We start from the raw sequence: 19,916 nt of genomic DNA on the forward strand, positions 1-19,916 counted from the left end.
GGTACTCAGGGCTGTGTGGACACACTCCTGGCTGATTGGCTCTGTGTAGGTAGGTGACCCTACTTGAGCACAGGCATTGGAGCCGACGACCTCCAGAGAGGTCCCTTCCCACTGAGGTGGGATTCAGAGGGAAGAAACACTTATGTGATTCAGTGATTCGTTCTTTTCCCATACAGACACCGCCCGAGAGAGCAGACCAGCCCGTGGGCTGGCTGGGTGTGTCCTGCCTATCAGGAGTACTGGCAGCGGCCACCAACCTCAGCTGCCCCGGTGCCGGGGGGCGCTCCCTACGCCCTGGCGAAGCTGGGAGCATATCCCTCCCACGGCCCTCTCCCTGTTTTCGATGTCCCGGCCGGCCCCTCCGCCTCCTGCTGCGCTGGGGCCACCCGCTGGCCCAGCGGGAACCGGTCGGGGAGGAACAGAGTTTGCGGGCGGTGCCTGCGGGACGGCCCGCCGCTCTCGGTCGGTGCCCTTTCCCGGTCCTTCCTCCGGCGCCGTCGGTATTTACAGCCGGGCGGCCCCGCCGGCGAGGATCGCGCGACGGGCGCCGTTCCCCCGCCCGCTCGCCCGCCCCGGTGACTTACGCCGCGGGCTGACGGCTCACCCCGCTGATAGGCGGCCCCGTGCTGGCTGCGGCGGCCCGCCCCGCCGTGAGGAGCGGCGCCGGCGGAGGCAGCGGGGCATACTGGGGCAGAGCCGGCACACTGGGACAGAGCCGGACACACGGAGGCAGAGCCGGGCACAGCGGTGCAGCGCGGGGCTCCGCGGCGCGCAGCCCGCCCAGCGCTCCCTGCCGTCCTCAGCCCTTCGCCGCACGGAGCGGAGGGCTCCGCTCCGCCGCTGCTCCAACGCCGTTTCGCTCCGCTCAGCCGCCAAGACGCCGCGCTTCCTGTACCGCGCCAAAGGCGGGTGCCGCTCGGCCAAGATGGGCCGGCAGACGGCGGCCGGTGGTCGCACCATGCAGCGGTCCCAGAGCCGGAGCAGCCTCTCCGCCTCCTTCGAGGCGCTGGCGGTCTACTTCCCCTGCATGAACTCCCTGGAGGAGGAGGACGGAGGTGAGGGGCCGGGGACCAGGCCGGTGCCGGGGTGGGGGCTGTGGGTCGCTCCCGGGGGTGGGACCGGCCCGACAGAGACACCCCCCCCGGGACGGGACGGGGGTCTTGCGCGCCCCTGTCCCCATCCCGGCGGGCGGCGGTGCTGAGCGTGGAGCTCGGTGTGAGGGTGCGGCTCCCTGGGAGTTCCCTGTGTTGAGAGAGAAGTCGGTGACACAGTGCTTGTAACTGGAGAGTGGGGTACCGTCTAAAAGATGATGGTGATCGTCACGTTGGAAATGAAGTTCTTAGCAGAGCTTTAGTTATGGTGAAGGGAAGTTGAGTGGATGGTCTTTAATTTTGTGCTCATTTAGCAGGGAAACATACCACGCTTTTCCCGAGTGGTTTCCTGACACAGCGTGGGCTTGCTCAGGTATCCCTTGTCTGTCCTTTACTAGTGCCAGATAGGAACAATTACATATTGGCCCAGTTTAACTTTTTCCTTAGGAACACTAGGGTAGGTAGAAAGCTCAACATACCGGTAGACCTTGCAGGTCTCACAGTCACTCATAAAAATAAATGCAACCAGCAAAATGCATGTTTAATTTCCATATATTTGTTGCAGAACCAGTATTTTACACAATCAAGAAGATAAATTGAATAGATTTTCTGTATAACTGTGGCAAGAAAAGAAAAACAAACAAACAAACAAAAAAAAAAAACCCAAACCCCACCACCACCAAAAATCCAAAACCAACCAAACAAAAAAAAATCCCCAAAGCCAAAGCTAGTTACTAGGAAAAAAATGAAAACTAAAAAATTACAGCTGCTATTAGGGAGTGTGTGTTACAAATTTACCTATGTAGCTAAGTGTGGCACCAAACCCTACCAAGGGCAGACCTTGTGCTTAATGGGTTTGTTTTGCAAGTTCTGGGTTTGTAAAGAAAATAATCTGCTGTGTTTAAATATGTTTACGTATAGAATGAACTGAAGGTCTTCCTGCTGTTTATCAGAACTGATCCAAGACTTACAATTTCATTAGGATTAATGAACCATATTGCACCTTCCAGAGATTTGAGCAATATCACATGAAGATGTCGGTATCTGTCTAACGCTGCTGGACAAAGGTGTATCAGCTATGCATGTACTTCATTCATGATCTGTACTTAAAATACCTACATATGCTTAATATTGCCTTCCACATCACAGGCCTGGAGTTCAGCAGCAACTGTTTGTCCTCAGTCTTCACAGGTCTTGATTTATCTTCTCATGCGCAACAGTCGCTGAAGTGTGTTCCCCAAGGCATCTTTCCTTTTCTGCTGTGAATGCTGAGATGTGGTCCCTTGTCTTTCCCCTGGGCCCTGCTCTGGGGTTGTCCGAGTTGCCCCTTTCCATAGGAAAGAGGGAGCTGCTCCCTGGGGCAAAATGTGCTGTCCTTCAGTACCCTCGTCTGTTCCCTGCCTTGAACAACAAAATGAACTGCAAAATATTTCCAGTAGAATGCAGGGTAGGCTTCAGAGGGCATTTTTAATCTTTTGATGTGCTACTAAACACTGTGGCTGAAAAAAACACATTTTTAAATCACTGAAAATACCTTTTCCCCCTCTTCTATCATTCCAGAATAGTTTTTTTGTTTGTTTGTTCCCCCCCCCCCCCCCCCAGCCCCAGTTCTTCTTAGTAGTTACAATAACTGCACTAATCCTGATCAAAATCGGAGTATTGGTTTCTTCTGTTCTGGTTTGTTTGCTTTACATCTCTAGGAAGTACTTAACTTATTCCTCAGCTCAGCTCTGTGCGTGTTTAGAACTGTTCCTGGTGCAAAGAAATATCAAATATACGAAAATCAGTAGAGGAGTGTCTGTTAATTGGAAGGGACTTGCAAGGATTTCTTTAGTTTGTGCTGGCAGGTCATTTAAATAGAAATGTTAAAAGGATGTATACTGATTTTTTTTTTTTCCGGGTTGTGTTGATTTATGTTATCTGATGCTATTTACACATAGACTGTACTTGCAAACACATATCATGTGATTCCAAGGAAAAAGCAGAGCGCTGTCATGCAGTTTTGATAGAGCTGAGTTTCTGCTACCTGGGATTTCAGACAAACCAGGTTACAGAGGGAGTGACAGGTATGACAGCTAAACTCTTTTCCAAGTGCTCTCACTAAGATTAGAAAGAAAAAAAAAAGATTTTTTTTTTTTGGTAGCAAGTCACCTCTGCATTCAAATTGGAATTTGTTGTCTTGTGAGCACTTCTGTGCAATTATATTTATGTACCACAAGTGTCCTTAGGTGTGTGTGGTCCAGGCACTCCCAAGTTCATGTCCTCAATGCTCGTGTACAGTTTATTCTGAAAAAGACAGATGTTAAACCCACTTCACAGGATATCTCCCTTCCAGATGTAGTTGTTCTGCTGTGTGATGGATGGGTTAAAGAGGTGCAGTAGGGATGCTTCTTCATTTCCCACTCAAATGCATTTTTAATACAAATACACGTCTAGAGGCATTTATTTGGGATACTCTCTTGAAGACTTCTATTCATTAGCTGCTGGAATGAATACAGTGGTCCATAGCTATATCTTTGGGTGTGAAAGATATGAGTACTGTCAAGTTCATAAATAATGGAATCGTTAAGTAATTCAATATCACAGTATTACAAAGAGTAATTTTAGAAGCAATTTTTGAAGACAATGATTGAGAAAATCCACTTAAGTGTCAAGTGATGAAAGAAGTGTTCTTAAGCCCTGACATCCAAGCTGTAATGTACTGAAGAAGCTAGCTGTGGAAAGGATGGAGTTTGCCAGTTAGTAGCCATGAACTTGCCGTGGGTAAGGCTTGAACTTGCCATAGTTGGCCAGGTATGCAGCACAGGAAACTGCTGTTTACTCTTTGTGTTCCCTACTTGCTGCAAATTTAGTCACAGTTGTTATTTTAAAAGGAGTTGATTATTCAGAGTAAATTCTGTATGTTATTGAAGTATTAAGGTTGTTAAGGGGTACACTTTGCTTTGTTGTTGTTGTTAGATTCACTGCTTCCTAAAGTGAGAATTGGCATCACACAAAGCTTGGAGCAGATCTAAATCAGGAGCTGTCTGAATGCTCTTGAAGCATCCTGAGCCTCGCATTTTGACTGAAACCATAGCTTTGTTTAAATGAAAGGAAATGTTGTTAAATTCAAAAGACCGGGGGATTTCCCATGTAAATTTACGTGACAAAATTTCATGCACGCCATACAAAGTAGTGGATTTGAGTTTACTCTACTTGTCTGTGGATACCTGAAAAATGTGCTAGAGCAAGTGAATTCTTATTGGGGAAGAATTAGAGTTTCTATCTGGCATGCACTGAGAAAAGCTGATGCTCAGATCACATGTGAACACTGGAGACCCTATATTGGTTTTTATGTGTGGGACTGTTAGCTTGGCGCTTTCTCAGATTACACTCTGTGTGGTGCTGGCTGAAATAAAGTTGTGCTGCAGTTTCCTCTTATACTCTATTTACATTCATTTCTGATTTGCATTGGCACTGAGGTGTTGATATAAACTGTGAAATAGAAGGTTGCCAGGGGTGCGGCTATGGAACTGCTACTCATGGCGTGATCTGTGTGCATAAGTGTGCCCTCCAAAAGAGAGTTATATTTCAGTTTAATGTCTTCTTTTGCCAAAGTTTCTGGGTAGTAGTAAAGCTATGAGATTCAAGGGGAAAGTCAAATGCTTTGCAGGTGCTAAAGACAATTAAAAACGTGATTTATGGTAATTTAAGACATAAATGAATTCAGAAAGAATGGGAAAGCATTTTGGTCTCCTGGTATGTTATAAAAACAAAAGGCAATTAACCCCCTGCTCCCCCCAAACCACAGAATGTTCTTCAGACCAAGACAATCGTGCCAAAAATAGCAGGAATTAGTTGTGTTAGCTGAGGAGAAGATGCATTACAGTTTTGCATACTGATGTCTACTAAAGAAGTATCTTAAGAGTTGCTGCAGGAGTTCATTAGGAATGGAAGCACATTATACACTCCTGTCACCTGGCTGATAACTATCTGGGAAACTTGCTGGAGGGGTTGTTTGATCCCACACAGATACCATCAGCAGGAGCATTGCCACTGATGCTGGTGAGTGAAGGCTTATAACTTATTTAAATGCATGCTGAGCTGCTCAGCTGAGCACTGTTATTGGCTTCGGTGGCATTTCTCATGGATTAATTATTGCTCATTGGTGGAGCTGGAATAAAACTCGGCAGTTCCTGGATCCTGTTCCTGTGGTTAGGCTGCCAGATCACACTGTCCCTCTGGAGGTCCCAGTAGACAATAACAAGCAGACAATAATTTAACCAGAAATAGAAAATGGGGGAAGTACCAACAATAAATTCATTAACGCGGTAATTATTAAAGCGAAGAGAATCCTGTACGTGAAGTAGCTATGCTTTAAAATTATCCTCTTAAAAAGAGTAAAGTAATAGTAGGAGTATCAGGCAGTGAGAATAACTACATTTTCTTGGGGGAACTGGCCTACTTTTTGCTCTTTGTGGCAAGGGTGACCTTGTTTATGTGCAATGTGCACAGGCAGAGCCAAGGTAGAATATGAAAAAGGGGTAGAGTGCCCTGTGGCAGGAGATCCAGTGTAAAAGATCAAGCTTTAAAGACCTTGCCTTGATTGATGCTAGCATGTCAGAGATTGTCTGCTGTGCATCGCATGCAGCAGTGGAGTGGCTGATCTTAGAGGATAAAACTCACTCCAGATACAGAATAATACTCATTCCATACAGAATCATTCAAGTTTATGGTTGGTAGGTTGTTGTTCTTGTTATGCTTACTGCTAAGGCAGTGCTCAGGGGCTGAGCTGAGTCAGCCTTTCCACCAGTGTGCTTGGGCTAGGTCTCTCCCACTTCTGCAGCTCCTCAGGCTGAGTCTAGGGTGCAGACAGTACAGAAGTAATTTCCAGAAATTCAAAGCTCTTCCTTTCCAGTCCAAAGTGTTTGTACCAATTACACTGAGGTACTATACCAATGAAGTAGATGTCAGGATGGATAAGACCTTTGAAAGAAGCATCATAGAGAAAACTGTACTGATGCTGGTGAGGTAAAGAGTGTGACAGACAAAACAGACTTATGCTGGGAAACATCTGGAAAGTCAACAGAAAAGTAGAAGAGACATTCAAAGTACAACTAATATACCTCAGCTTGACTGTATAATAGAGTCAGAGCAGAGTTTTAAAGCTGTATGTCTCTGTTACATGTTGTATTTCTCTCCAGAGCTGCCAGCGACACTGCAGAATGTACCTAAATACCTAACAGGTAACTCAGGTGTGCCTGTAACAGCAGCAGGGAAGCTGCAGTATATAACAGGTTTCATCTCTGGTGGTACCTACCTAAACCTGAAAAAAATCTCTCTCAGATCTGCATGCTCTAATTGCCATTTTTCAATGGCAGGGTCAAAGTGTAGTCAGAGAAGCACCATGTTGTGTTGCTGTTGTTTCAATTGGAGAGGTAAAGATTTAACAGCAGTAGTTTGAAAATGAGTCATGGCAGTGTGAAATTTGCTGAGAGTTTTGGGAACTGTGGCTCTTTGCATAGTATTACTCATTCTAGACAAAGCTAAGAGGAGGAACTCTTTCTAGTTTGTGTAATTTCAGTAGCTGTCCAACTACTTGCCACCATCTATCTCATTAAGCCCTAACAGAGGGTGTTGAATTATTTCAACACACTTGCTACATCATTCAAAAATGCTGCACAGATCCATCTAATAGTCTGTGTAACAACTCCAGCTATATTAAAAATAATCCAGGTTGGTTGAGTGAGTGTAGTTAACTGTTACTATTGCACATTTAGAAAACATCTCTCAGTTCACACAATACAAACACTAAAAAGGAGTCCTAAGCTCCTCGATACATACACTCCCCATTGGGTCAGAAGTTTTGATCTGCCCCTGGCACTGCATGAAATAATTGTTATCAGTAAATGCATAAGGATGCTACACATCCAGAAAACTGAGCATCCATGAAAACATTTTCACAAAAACCCTGCAGTGGTGGCTTCTTTTTACTTAAGATGGTCATCCTTTGTAACTGCCAACATCAAAGCCTGGGTTTAAAGATTTCTTGTTAATGACTCCTTATGTAAATGGGATATAAAATTAGAATGTAATTCTGCAAAATTGCTTGCTCTATTTTTTTTTTCCCCAGGATTTTAATAGCTTGGAGGTGAGACTGATTTCCCACTGCTTTGCACTTTTTGTAGTCGTGTGGATTGCTTTACGGGATGTATGAAGTGGCTATAAAATGTGACCGTTCCAGTTTGACATGTGCACAAACCAGGCAGGTTGTACTGAATGGTAACAACATCTATCTGTGTGGACATTGCCACTGGTCTAAATGAGGGTTCCTGAAAAACTCTTCATTCAGGTCACTTGGCACATGGGACATACAGCCATGGGCTGCAAAGTCACATGCTCCTTTATTGTCATATCTCTGTGTTCAGTTGTGCAGCAATCACATGAGGCTTTTGGCAGGTGCATCCCCTGACCAGGGTTAGGAAACCAAAGGTCCTTTCATTAACAGACATAGAGACTTCTTCAGAAGAGCTGGAAAGGCCTGAGTGGCTGTGTGGAGGTTGTGTCCCTGATTCATGTCTTGCTGTCAGGAGTTGTGCTTTTCTGAAGAGAAACAATTAGGATGCCATATTAATTCTGCTTTTGATACCTGCTGGGTTTATATTGCATCAGAACTAAACGGTATGGTTCTCTGTTTGAGACATCTAATGTGTTTGAGACATCTAATTTTTCCAAGTTAGAGGAAAACCTTTAGGGTCTCCAGCTGGACTGGCTAGACAAGGGGAAGTTCACTAGCTCAGTACACCTCAGTGCAGCAGCTTGCTTGGAAATGTATCTGACACAGATCTGAAGAAAATATTCCTTTGTAGCCCCACAGTCATATGTTTGAAACAAAAACCAGCATAAATGTAGTAAAGCTGTCCTGATCTCTTACGGGCCAAATAAGTGACTAAAAAGAATAAGAAAAGAAAGCATTTACTGTGCATTGCAGTCAAGATCTGTAATAAGATCAGGATCCAACCGTATGTGTATATCCAATCCATTGTTAAATAGGCAGAGCCAAGTAACCAAAAGAGAGGTGGAAATCCTGTCAGTATTATCACTTCATGTTCATCCAGGTGCAATTATTTACCTTCAGTTCCCTGGGATGACTCCCAGTCTGTAGGTAGTTACCAGGGGAAAATTCTTTGTCAATGGAATGGCCAAGTAGCAAGCTCCATGCTGTGGTTCTGTATTTACTTCACTGGGATTTCCAGCGAGTCTTACATATCACAGGTATTGAAAATGAGCTCTGAGCTGCAGAGGTGTGGTCATTTGTCCTTTTTATATGTAACAGTTTCAATAGCAATTCTGCAGAGCAATCCAGGAATGTTAATTATCATGTATGTAGAAAGCAGCTTTTTGTTAGCACTTTAGTCTTGTAAAAGGTTTCAAAAGCTTTTTGGAGCACAGATGCTGACGATCTTAAATTGGTGGATACCCCACACAGACAAAAGCAGTTTCTATCTCTGATGCTCTTAAGATTTTGCCAAAGGGTTATTTAGGACTGAAGAGTTCACATTAGCAGAGCAGTGAAATTAAAGTGGCAGATTGCAATTTTAGACACAGTAAAAAGTGAGAGAGAATAAGGAGCAAGTGCCTGCCTTAAACCACAGCATTGCTTGGGAGGAGTGTGTGGTAAACTGACTTCACATCACACAGCCACAACGAGCTGCAGGGATCTTTCCCAGACTGAATGTATGACCATAACAGGGACATGAATGCTGCAATCTGGCCAAAGCTTTATGTCCTGGAAACAACTGAGATTTGTGATAGCTGCCTCTTGGATCTCAGAATCACAGAATGTTAGGGGTTGGAAAGGACCTCCAGAGATCATTGAATCCAGCCTGTGTATGGGAATCAAGAATGGGACCTGACAGCTTCTATACCAAGGTTTGAACAGAAGCTCAAGTGACAGTTCAGCAGATGATTATTTCATCCAGTTCTTTCACTTTTTCTTAGGTGCTGTCTTAATTAACTTAGATTAACCATGCTTCCAGTATGGCCAGAGGAAAGCAAGAGAAGAAACACCAAAGACACAGGACAAGAGTGAAGAAGTATTTCGTGACTGAAAATAAGAAACTAAGGAGGCCTCCCAAGAAAGTTACACTCACTAGACTAAGGCTCTCAATCTAGGTTCTCTTAGGCTGCTGTCATACTGAAGAGTTTCCATACAGAAGGCAGCTGTACTTTGGGGCTATCAGGGCAGGCCATCCTCATTCCAGTCACAATTGCTCAGTGGTTTACATTTAGATATTCATGGGAGCAGGAACTGAAACATGTCTTCCCTTCTTCCTTACAAGTGCTAAGTAAGGCAGAACCCCAGGCTACAATTTCTCCCTGGTCCTGCAGATGCTTTTTGGGCTTCATAAATTCTTACAGTATGCACTGTGAAAATCTTCATCAGCACTGTAGCAGGACACTTCATAAGCTGGTAGCTAGCACTGGCCTCTTAGAATTGGTGAGATGGGCTCAAAGCTTCTCAAATTAAGGTGACAGTGGATACTGGGTGTCCCAAAGCCTGCTTAAATTAGTAGATCCTAATCCATGGCTGCTGCTTGGGGTGTGTGGGTGAAACAAGAAAACAAAACAACCCAGCTGTGGTTCCCAGCAGTGCTTCAGCAAGAGCTAAGTGCCTCACTGAATGCAGCCAAAACCTGGGCTGTTCCAGACACAGAACTCTGCAGCTGCAAGGGAATTTGAGACTTAACACTTTTCTGAGGTAGGATCAAGTGTTCTTGCATTGACTTTGATTATTTCATCTAACCTGTTCTTAACCTGCCCAGAGCAGATTTCTAGATATGTAAGGAGCTTTGCTCTTGAAAAAGGGTCACTTACAGGCAGCTCACTCCTGCGTTCAAATGAAAGCCCTGAAGCAGTTTTTATGCAGACTTTGTAGTGAGGTGAGTAGAGCAGGGGCCCCTCAAGCACTTGAGTGTGTTTCTGAAGCCCCAACTGCTCAGTACTCAGTACAAGTCCTACCCAAGAGGTCACATACCACGAGCCTGCCTCTGCCTGTGCCAGCAATGTCCTCTTAGGGCTCTGTGCCCTAAGAGCACAGTTGTTGGAAGCTCTTGCTGAGAGGAAGCTAAGAGCTGGAGCTCTCCCTGCCAGAGGCAGCTTTCTTCTGGCTAGATCCCAGTTCATGGAAGGTATTCACTGCATTCACTGCAGTTTTGGACTTACCCTCATCTGATATTGAAGATAATATGAGAAGTTTTGCACCCTTAATTTGCAAGGTATTTGCACTGCAAGTTGTGGGAACTAATAATTCCATGTGTCATTTAGAAAATGTGGCCTGTGGAGTCTATTTGTAGTAACCATATTAGTTAAATTAGCAGTGTGATTAATTGTAAGAATGAATGTGCTTTCACAAATACCAAAGCAATTACTTCTGGTAATTTATTCCACTCCTTACAACATGGTTGCAAGAATCTGAACTAGGCTTTTTCAGATAATGTATTCCATATTTTGTGATGGGGACTTGAGAGACGTTTCTTCTTTCTCAGGCAATTAGATTAGACTAATTTGGAAAGCATTTTCAGTGTTCTTCATTAGAGTTTAGTAAATGGTGAGTTAAATGATTTTTCAGTGCAGGTCAGCAGCAGCATCCTTAGCAACGAAGTCCACTACTGAGCTCTCTGGTTTCCACGTCATTTTATTTGGTAAGCTTTAAACCAGAGTGCATGTGGTGAGCATGTATACACTTTATGGTTATAAAACCAGCCCCCACTTTAACAGCAGCATCACTTACATGCACTTACATCACTGTGTTAGTGTCAGATGTGTTCCCAAGTTATTGGTTTTGATAAGAGATTAGCATCACCTCAACTGGCTTCATTCAATGGTATGTTTGTTTTCATGAGTGCTTTTGGGAAATGATGTGTCTTAAAAGGAAAAGAACAACTTTGAAACACACTATTGGTTTGTTCCTTTTGGGCTGAGTCCAGTGCAGAATGCAGCCACACAAGTAGCTGGATTAGCACAACAGAGGAGGTTTGGATTTCCAGGCAGAAATGAGGGAGAACAGTTTGGATTTACTAGAGTGGTGAGACCTTCAACAAGACCTTCTACCAGCTACAGCCTGCAAATATGGTGCCAAGGGCTAATTCTTTGAGTAACTACTTTGAATTTTCAGTGCTACTTGCAAACTTCAAGTATGTTAATGCTGAATTTGTGGCAGACAAATGGTGGATTGTGTAAATACTGTCTTTGCTTTTAAATTGAGGAACTGTGGTATTATTTGTAGTTATTATCTATTTTTTACATTTATTGAATTTTATTATATTTCTTTATTATATTTTATTTATTACAGGGACCAATGTATAGCCATGCATTGTAGGCAATCAGGTGTAAGCATTCCTCAGTTCTGTAATTGAATATTAGTTTAGTCAAGCTTAGTTAGAAAGAATATTCTTCTCTAAAGTAGAGGTTCAGGAGTCATGCCTGTGATCTGGGTCCTCTTTCATACTTCTGTTCCAAATTGGCATCTTGCTGTTAAAATCTTCAGTTCTAGTTTCAAGAAGCATCAGCATCTTGATTAGGAGCCTTATTGCTGAAAGGTCAGGTCTTTCTCTTTGGGGACCATCAGAAAACTCTGCCTGTTCCTCTTGAAAACTGGAAAGCAGTTATTCACACACCCTCCTTTCAGCCCTCCTTAACTTCAGCATTAAGGTCAAAATAATTGCTTTGTGCCACTCACACAAAGCTGAATACATCAGGCATGTCTAACTTCCATGCTGTGTCAATGTTCTGTCTCCTCAGTCCTTGTCCAGTCTTCATGTGAGCCAGGGCACTTCTGTCAGTTAAAATTAACGTGGGAAAGTAAAACTGCTTAAAAATAAGGTTCAGCTGGATGCTAAGAACACATGTGCTGCTGTGAAGACTCAAAGGGCAATTGCACCACTGCTGCCTTCATTTCTCAATAAACTGATGTGCAAAGGGTTGTTTTTTATGAATGTTCTGCTAGAGTGAAGGCATACAGGCTCACAATTCTAATTCAGAAAAAAAACAAACCTACCTTGCTAAGTAATAAAATTTACTAAATACTCCACATCTCACAAATTCAAATATTTGAAAGATAGTGTATGAAGAGATGGAAGAATCACTCAAGATAGAGGTGATCTGTTAAATTTGTATGAGAGGATTCATGTTGCTGACAATGAACCAAAAATGGGCACCATTCAACAAGGCTGAATGGAAATGAATGCTTACAAATTAAAAGAGCACTTGGAGAGGAAGAGTAATATAGCCTGTAACAATACTTGAATGACAAGAGCATGGAGCTTCAGGAGCTGTGTGCCTTTCACATCTAACAATGACATCTCTTCTACAAAACTACAGCACAGATTTGCTTTTTTCCCCGGCAGTTCTGTGGGAATATTTCTTTGATATGAGGGATTGGGTTTTAGAGCAACTCTGGAAGTCAGCTGCCAGCTTCCATTAGTTTAATGTAAATAATAAAAGCACTAGACACTTGGAACAGTACAAGCCAATAAAAGTGAAATTGTTGGCTTCTGCCCTTCAGTTTTCATTTATCATGTTAGCCTCCTATCTTTCCTTTTAATGTATTTATTGCACCAAATATTGATGGGCATTTTAAGAAATATTTTTGATGTTGGAAAAAATTACGTTGCTCTGTTGGGCACTAAAGTCATGGGTAGCTGCAGTTCTAGAGGAAAATTATTATTTCTGTTATTTTCATACACTGATTCGAAGTTACAGCCTTAAGGAATGTGTAGAAAGCATGTAATGAGCATTGTGATTTGCACCACTCACGGTACTGTGATAGAATTGTCTCACTATGGCTAAATATTATGAAGTTATTAATCTTCCTTGATAAAAGGCCAGTGGGTTTTAAGGTGCTTTGGTTGTCTGTTTCCCCACTTCACTAAAATTCCCATGTTCTTTGTCCAGTTTAAAGCACTCCTGACTGGAGGGCCTGGGAGGCTCAACCCACGCTGCAGCCTGTAGGACAAAATGATGCTGAGGATGGACATTGAAATTGATGTCCCTCTCCTGTTGCCTGTTGGAGGGTTCACATTCTCTTACCCTAAGCAGGCTCTGTGCACACATGTTCTCCTCAGGGTGTGGATTACTATCCCAGGGCAATCTTCTCCCATGCTCATTTTCTTTTCAGACCCCTTAGAGCTTCATTGACCCCACAGGTCCAGCAGTTCTTTCTTGGTATGTGATGAGCTGGAGAATGTGTAAAGGATAGCAGAGGCTACAGACTGCAGCAGAGAGCCAAGTCCCTAGATATCCTACCTCATTGGGTATTGCTCTGCCCTCATTCTTTCAGAAAGAGTTCTGATATTATTTGGTGTTGCATTTGGAGTTACTGGTCTGTTACGGTATTATCAGTGTATCACACAGCACTGTGCTGCAGTCAGGGGGATACTGAACTGAGAAATTGGAGTGCAGAATTCCTTATCCTGTTGCCAGCAACAGCATTTAAAATCAGAAATTGCATGGATTGACTGTCTTACTCGTGAAAGGAAAACTGAAGCTTCATTCCTACTCGTTTCTTTCTTGTCTTTGTCTCTGATTGGTTTCATTGTTGTGTTTTTTGTTTGGTTGGGTATTGGTTTTTTAATGCTGATTTCACAATATTGTCCAGCTGAGGTCTTGATCAAAATTCCTCCATTGAAGTGCTACTATCTTAAGTTTTGAGTACTTTTTCCTTTGTCTGAGGCCCATCTGTCTGTCACCCTAATGGCTGTTTTTACAAATAAAATTAAACTGAACAAGCACTGGTACTCTTGGAGATGGTAATAAACTTTGATACTGTCCAAAAAAGTCATGACTGTTATTTGTTAGATACAAAATTAAAGCAGAGTGGAGTGTATGTAGTGAAGAAAGAATAGGAAAGGCTTCTTGATGTGCTGTTTACTGTCCTTACTAATATATATCTATACCTTTATTTACCTGATAATGACCAGATAATTTCAAATCAAATAATTCATCTGACTGTCCTTGCTAATACATATCTATACCTTTATTTATCTGATAATGACCAGATAATTTCAAATCAAATCACAGTATATCAGAGGCTGAAGTAATTCATCTGACTGTCCTTGCTAATACATATCTATACCTTTATATACCTGAACTGAATAATTTCAAATCAAATAATTCATCTGACTTAGAACATTCCCCAGACACTGCATGTTTTGAAATAATGGTAACATTTTAACTGAATTCCTGAGAGAGATGTATTCATGCAGAGCAACCATGTCTTAAACACACTGAACTATGATGGGAAGTGTAAGTCTGGTTACCTCCGTGGACAGACTTGTGCTGTGCATGGGATGTCTGCCCTTGGAAGGCAAGGTCCTGTGAAAGAGCTTTACAATTCTCTTTACGATTCTGTATACCTTTTGTTATTTAACAAAAGGTAATTTTTAAATGGAGGTTTTGGTACAGGCACGTGTGTGGCTTTAGGTGTTTCTGCCTCATGGAGCAGCAGGGTGCTGCCTGCAGCAGTGCCCCACAGGGCGCGTCAGTGCCAGTGCAGTGCAATGGGGCTTCTCTTTTGTCTCTGCAGAAGCAGGAGGCAAGAAGCTGCGGAGCACTGTCCAGAGGAGCACTGAGACAGGACTGGCTGTGGAGATGAGGAACTGGATGACCCGCCAGGCCAGCCGCGAGTCGACGGATGGGAGCATGAACAGCTACAGCTCCGAGGGAAAGTAAGCAGCAGATATAACTGGGGTTAGCTGATGGAGGACATGGGCCTGACGGAGCGGGTCCAGAGGAAAATGGTCAGGGGGTTGCAGCACCTCTGCTGCAAGGACAGGCTGAGGGAGCTGGGGGTGTTCAGCCTGGAGAAGAGGAGACCTGAAGGGTGCCTGCATGAAGGATGGAGAGAGACTGTTTGCAAAGGGCTGCAGTGACAGGACGAGGGACAGGCGATTCAAACTAGAGCAGATTGAGATTGGATGTTAGGAACAGGTTCTTTACTATGAGGGTAGTGGAACACTGGAACAGGCTGCCCAGGGAGGTTGTTGAGGCCCCATCCCTGGAGATATTCAAGGTGAGGCTGGTCAGGGCTCTGGGTAGCCTGATCTAGTTGGGGATGTCCCTGCTGACTGCAGGGAGGTTGGGCTGGATGAGCTTTGGAGGTCCCTTCTGGCCCAGACCATTCCGTGATTCTGTTCTATGATTCTCCATGAAACTGGTGGTTGGACAAAAGGGTGGTGAGTGAGCACTCTAGGTCCTGTTAGAACTCCCTTTTACAAGCTAGTGTCATTAATGGACCAAGCCTAAGTATTCCCTTACAGCTGAGAGAGTCTCTCATTGGAAGGGTGAGAATCATTTCTGCCATGACAAAGCCACCTGGTGAATCAGATCTTTAGCATGCAATGTAAATACAGAAAAGGGCAGATTTGCTTTCAAAAACTCCTTGCATACATCTGTGCTTTGCAGAAAAAAAAGGCGTGTCCAAGTGTTTTTCACTGGGGTAAAGGGTTTTTCAAAGAGTCTACTGATTAATTTTGAAGAAGTTATCGAGGCAGAGGTGTAGGACTGTCATATATCATGCTTTTCATAAAATCTCAAGTTAAAGACTACTGAGTGGTGTGTCCAAAACATTGCCCGGAAAATTCTTACTGTGGATAGACTTATTGGTGGTATTCACAGCACTGGACAATGCACCTGTAGTGGACAATGTACCTTACACATCCAAGTTGATGCACGATATGCACTTGAGATGGACACTTATTCATGGTCAGTCTTTACCAGTCTCATTAGTTCTTGTTGCCTTGTAAAGGGCCACAGATAATTAATGGCACAAATTTGAATTTGAAATTACTTTGGTGACTTGCCACAATGGATTTCAGTTCCATTGTTGAACAGATGTCATTCTCAAAGACATTTGTAACAAAATGTTTATGATGAGCGCTGATTCTAGAAGGTAATTTTAAAAACAGGGAGTAGTATTCAGTCTAACGTAGTGATTTCACTGGGTGCATTTGGTGTTCAGTTGTTGAGTTCACCAGGACTGAGGAATGTGACTACCTTCTTGTGACTGAATTACTGGTATCTTAGTATCTTACTGAACTGGTCTCAATAACTACTATAATAATATTGTTCAACTATACTAATTAGCAATTGTCTTTAATATATTGGGAAAAGAGCATAATGAAAAAATAGTACTGTAGAAATTAGAGGTAGTGAAGATTAATGCTGTTTGTTTTTATGCTAGAGGCTGAACTGCTGCTTGTTGAACACTGTCAGGTTCTGAAAATTACAGTAATTGTTTTGTAATCTTGTAAATCAGTTCCTTGCGAGCACTAGTACCAAAAATATAAATGCTAAATGCAAAGCATCTATAAAACAAATAAGGGCAAATTCAAGTCTATTTATTCACTTATTTTCAATATGAATTTTTAGCTTGATTTTCCCTGGTGTGAGGTTGGCTGCAGACAGCCAGTTCAGTGATTTCCTGGATGGGCTTGGTCCTGCTCAGCTCGTAGGACGACAGACTTTGGCAACACCATCAATGGGTAAGCATTTGTGTGGTATAGATATGGTATCATCTACTGAGTCTGGTAATTAGAATGTAGATATTTTCTAGGTTCTGAGTGTTTAAATATGGATTTCCCATGTGGTTTTGAATAACTCAGTTAAGACCAAAACTATAACCTCATCTGAATTTGAACATAATTGTAGGTGCTCATTATGACACTCAGAAGAAGAAAGTCTTTTACTTCCTACTCAGTTTTCCATCGTTAAAATGTGTCTAATGAGACCAGTCTGAATAATTTGCATAGTGCTGAATAAAAATATGAATATAGGTGTAAAGTATTTGTTATTCTACTTACAGACTTTTTTTATATTCACAAGTTGTCTTTTCATACCTTGTCTTAAGCTAGAGGTATGGCAAAGAAATTTCAAGCAGTTTTACAGAGCTGCTTTGTACTAATTCCTTGCTGCCTTTTTTTTTTATCTGAAATTAAGACAAAAAAAAAAATCAAGTTGAAGATAGGGGCATGGGAAATTGGAGACAAGATCTTATTGCAGGGGGTTTTAATTATTTACTCACATAGATAGCAGTGAAGAGAATAAGTATTACATTATCTAATAGTGTTAATAACCAGATCACCCTTGCTGCAGATGATACAAATCATCATGTATTCATCCTAGAAATTCCCATAGGTTTTCATGTACTTAGGTATTTCTGAACTGCGATACCAAGATTTCTTTTTGTTATCTAGGAGATATCCAGGTGGGAATGATGGACAAGAAAGGACAACTGGAAGTAGAAATAATCCGAGCCCGTGGCCTTGTTGTAAAACCAGGTTCAAAGACACTGCCAGGTAAGGAAGAAAAACCTTACCAACAAGAGTCCTACCAGAAAAAATCCAACAAACATCCAGGTTCTGAGGCACTGCTCCTTAACTTGGGTAAACTCTTAGCCAATTCCTCTATGAGTTAATTACAGTGTTGTACACAGAAATGTATCATGTATTGAAATGGTATACAAAAAATCAACCCTACCTTAGGAGGAAAAGAAAAGTCAGACTGGTGTCTGGGCTAGCAGAGGACCAAAAAGTATTTTAGTAATAGCAAATACATCATTGGTTATGGGGGTAGAGAGGAAGTTACATACTGAAGATGTGGTACCAGGACCTTAGGGATGAAGAGAGAACCAACAAGAGGTGTGGAACAGGTACCTACTGGAAAAGTAGACCAGTATCTGATACTTACTCCTCATTTTATAATCTGGTGTCCTATAACGCTATGTGAAAAGGACAATAGAAGGATATTTTTAGCAAGCTCTTCTGCCAGAATAGAAATTGTGTCAGAGCCTTTTCTTCACTGATTTTCACCTTGTAGATAATTTAAATTTATTAACAATTTGGAACATGGATCCAAATCTCACCAAAGTCAATGCAAGTTGTTCATTTACTTGACAGGCCTATTTTGCATATTGTACAGTATAGGGATGCTATATATAGGAGCAGCTGATTTTTTTTTCCAGGTCAAAATCTGAGTTGTTTCATATCAGAAAAGACATACAAAAAGAAGCAAAGAAAAAATTATAATACCAAAAAAATCCACAAAATGCATGGATGCTCTGCAGACTAATAAATAAATGTTAATTGTTGCCTGGGGAAATTTGTTCCTGTAAGTCATTAATCCAGTACAAGGCAGGTTTAGCACCTGTTATACAAAAGAAAGAAGTCTGTGTCTCTTTACTTACTGCTCTTTGTTTTCTTCTAAGCACCATATGTAAAGGTGTATCTATTAGAAAATGGAGTCTGCATAGCCAAAAAGAAAACAAAGGTAGCAAGAAAAACGCTGGAACCACTTTATCAGCAACTCCTATCATTTGAAGAAAGCCCCCAAGGAAAAGTTCTACAGGTAATTTGCATCAAATACTCTTCTGAATCTGAAAATGTCACTGAAAGAGTTTCAAACTTCCTTTCATGCTGCATTCGTCAAATTCTGCTATTTCAAGTACTTGTAGAGCAGATAAATACTACAGGAGTAACTGTTGATGAAAGTAGGAAGTTCTGAGCAAAAGTTAGTGGTAGATTATTTTGCTTCTACTGGTAGATTATTTTGCTTCTACTGTATGTATGGGCTCCTTCATCACTGGGCTTTCTTCAGTGTCACAGGATGTTAGGGGTTGGAAGGGACCTCTGGAGATCATTGAGTCCACCCAGTGTCATGGGTAACTGCTCTGGTACTGCCCAGGTCGTTTCTGTCACTGCATCACAATTAGTATACACAGAACCAAATGATGCCAGCAGTCAAATATTTCATTCCTTAATATAATTAAGTAACAGAGATGTGATGAATTGACGTGCTGGAGTGAGTGCAGAGGAGAGCAAGGAAGCTGGGGAAGGGCCTGGAGAACAAGTCTTAAGCAACTGAAGCAGCTGTGGCTGTTTAGTTTGAAAAAGAGGAGGCTGAAGAGAGAGGCATCATGGCTCTCTACAACTCCCTGAAAAGAGGTTGTGGAGAGGCTGGTGCTTTTCTCACAGGTAGTTAGTAGTAGAACAAGAGAGAACAGCCTCAAACTGCAACAGGATAGGTTTAGACTCTACCTTTTTTCACAACAAGAGTGGTCAGGTATTGGAATATACCCAGGAAGGTGGTTGAGTCCCCAACCCTGGATGTATTTAAAGGTTGTTCAGATGTGCTGCTTGGGGATATGGTTTAGGGGTGAACTTTGTAGAGTAGGCTTAATAGTTGGACTTGGTGATCGCAGGGGTCTTTTCCAACCTGAATGATTTTGTGAAATTGAAGCTCTCGTAATTTCTGCTGATTTTGTTCCATTTTCTTCTGTTTCCTTTGCTAACAGATAATTGTTTGGGGAGACTATGGACGTATGGATCACAAATCCTTTATGGGAGTGGCACAGATACTTTTAGATGAACTGGACCTGTCCAACATGGTGATTGGGTGGTTCAAACTCTTCCCTCCTTCTTCCTTAGTAGACCCAACTTTAGCTCCTCTCACTAGAAGAGCTTCCCAATCATCTCTGGAAAGTTCAACAGGACCTTCGTACGCTCGCTCATAGCAGCTGTGAAACTGTGGTCATAGCAACCAGCGTTACAACAAACCCCAATTACAGGTCGCAAACCCTGGTAACACTGCATGCTAAATGTTGTGTCTTCTGAGCCTGTTTCTAGGGCTGCAACGCGATCCTGTGTTCTCAAGGAAGTTGCACACATTGTGCCCTATGGAAGGCCCTCAGGTGAAGGACTGAAGTCATGAAGAACTGCTAGGTTTGGAGTTCAGAGACACTCAGTTTTGGTCAAATCTGAAGCCATGGACTAAACTAAAAGAATCAATCTG

The 19,916-nt window shown here is 42.5% G+C and overlaps 1 protein-coding gene across 40 annotated transcripts in view; it reads left to right on the plus strand.

The window, feature by feature from the left end:
* Nucleotides 1-19,638, plus strand: part of RIMS2 (regulating synaptic membrane exocytosis 2) — a 387,973-nt gene extending 368,335 nt beyond the window's left edge. For 37 of the 40 annotated variants that reach the window (XM_054385548.1, XM_054385557.1, XM_054385553.1 and 34 more), the window contains 5 exons: nt 14,656-14,797; nt 16,500-16,612; nt 17,324-17,425; nt 18,334-18,473; nt 19,420-19,638. In XM_054385548.1, the coding sequence (XP_054241523.1) occupies nt 14,656-14,797; nt 16,500-16,612; nt 17,324-17,425; nt 18,334-18,473; nt 19,420-19,638 (716 nt within the window). Of the gene's footprint in view, nt 1-925; nt 1,056-9,601; nt 9,608-14,655; nt 14,798-16,499; nt 16,613-17,323; nt 17,426-18,333; nt 18,474-19,419 lie in introns of those variants that run through there. The other 3 variants (XM_054385583.1, XM_054385582.1, XM_054385581.1) reach the window with 3 other exon arrangements.
* Nucleotides 19,639-19,916: the final 278 nt, after the last annotated feature.

This window comes from Indicator indicator, chromosome 12 (assembly GCF_027791375.1).
Source record: "Indicator indicator isolate 239-I01 chromosome 12, UM_Iind_1.1, whole genome shotgun sequence".
NCBI classification, from domain to species: Eukaryota; Metazoa; Chordata; class Aves; order Piciformes; family Indicatoridae; genus Indicator; species Indicator indicator.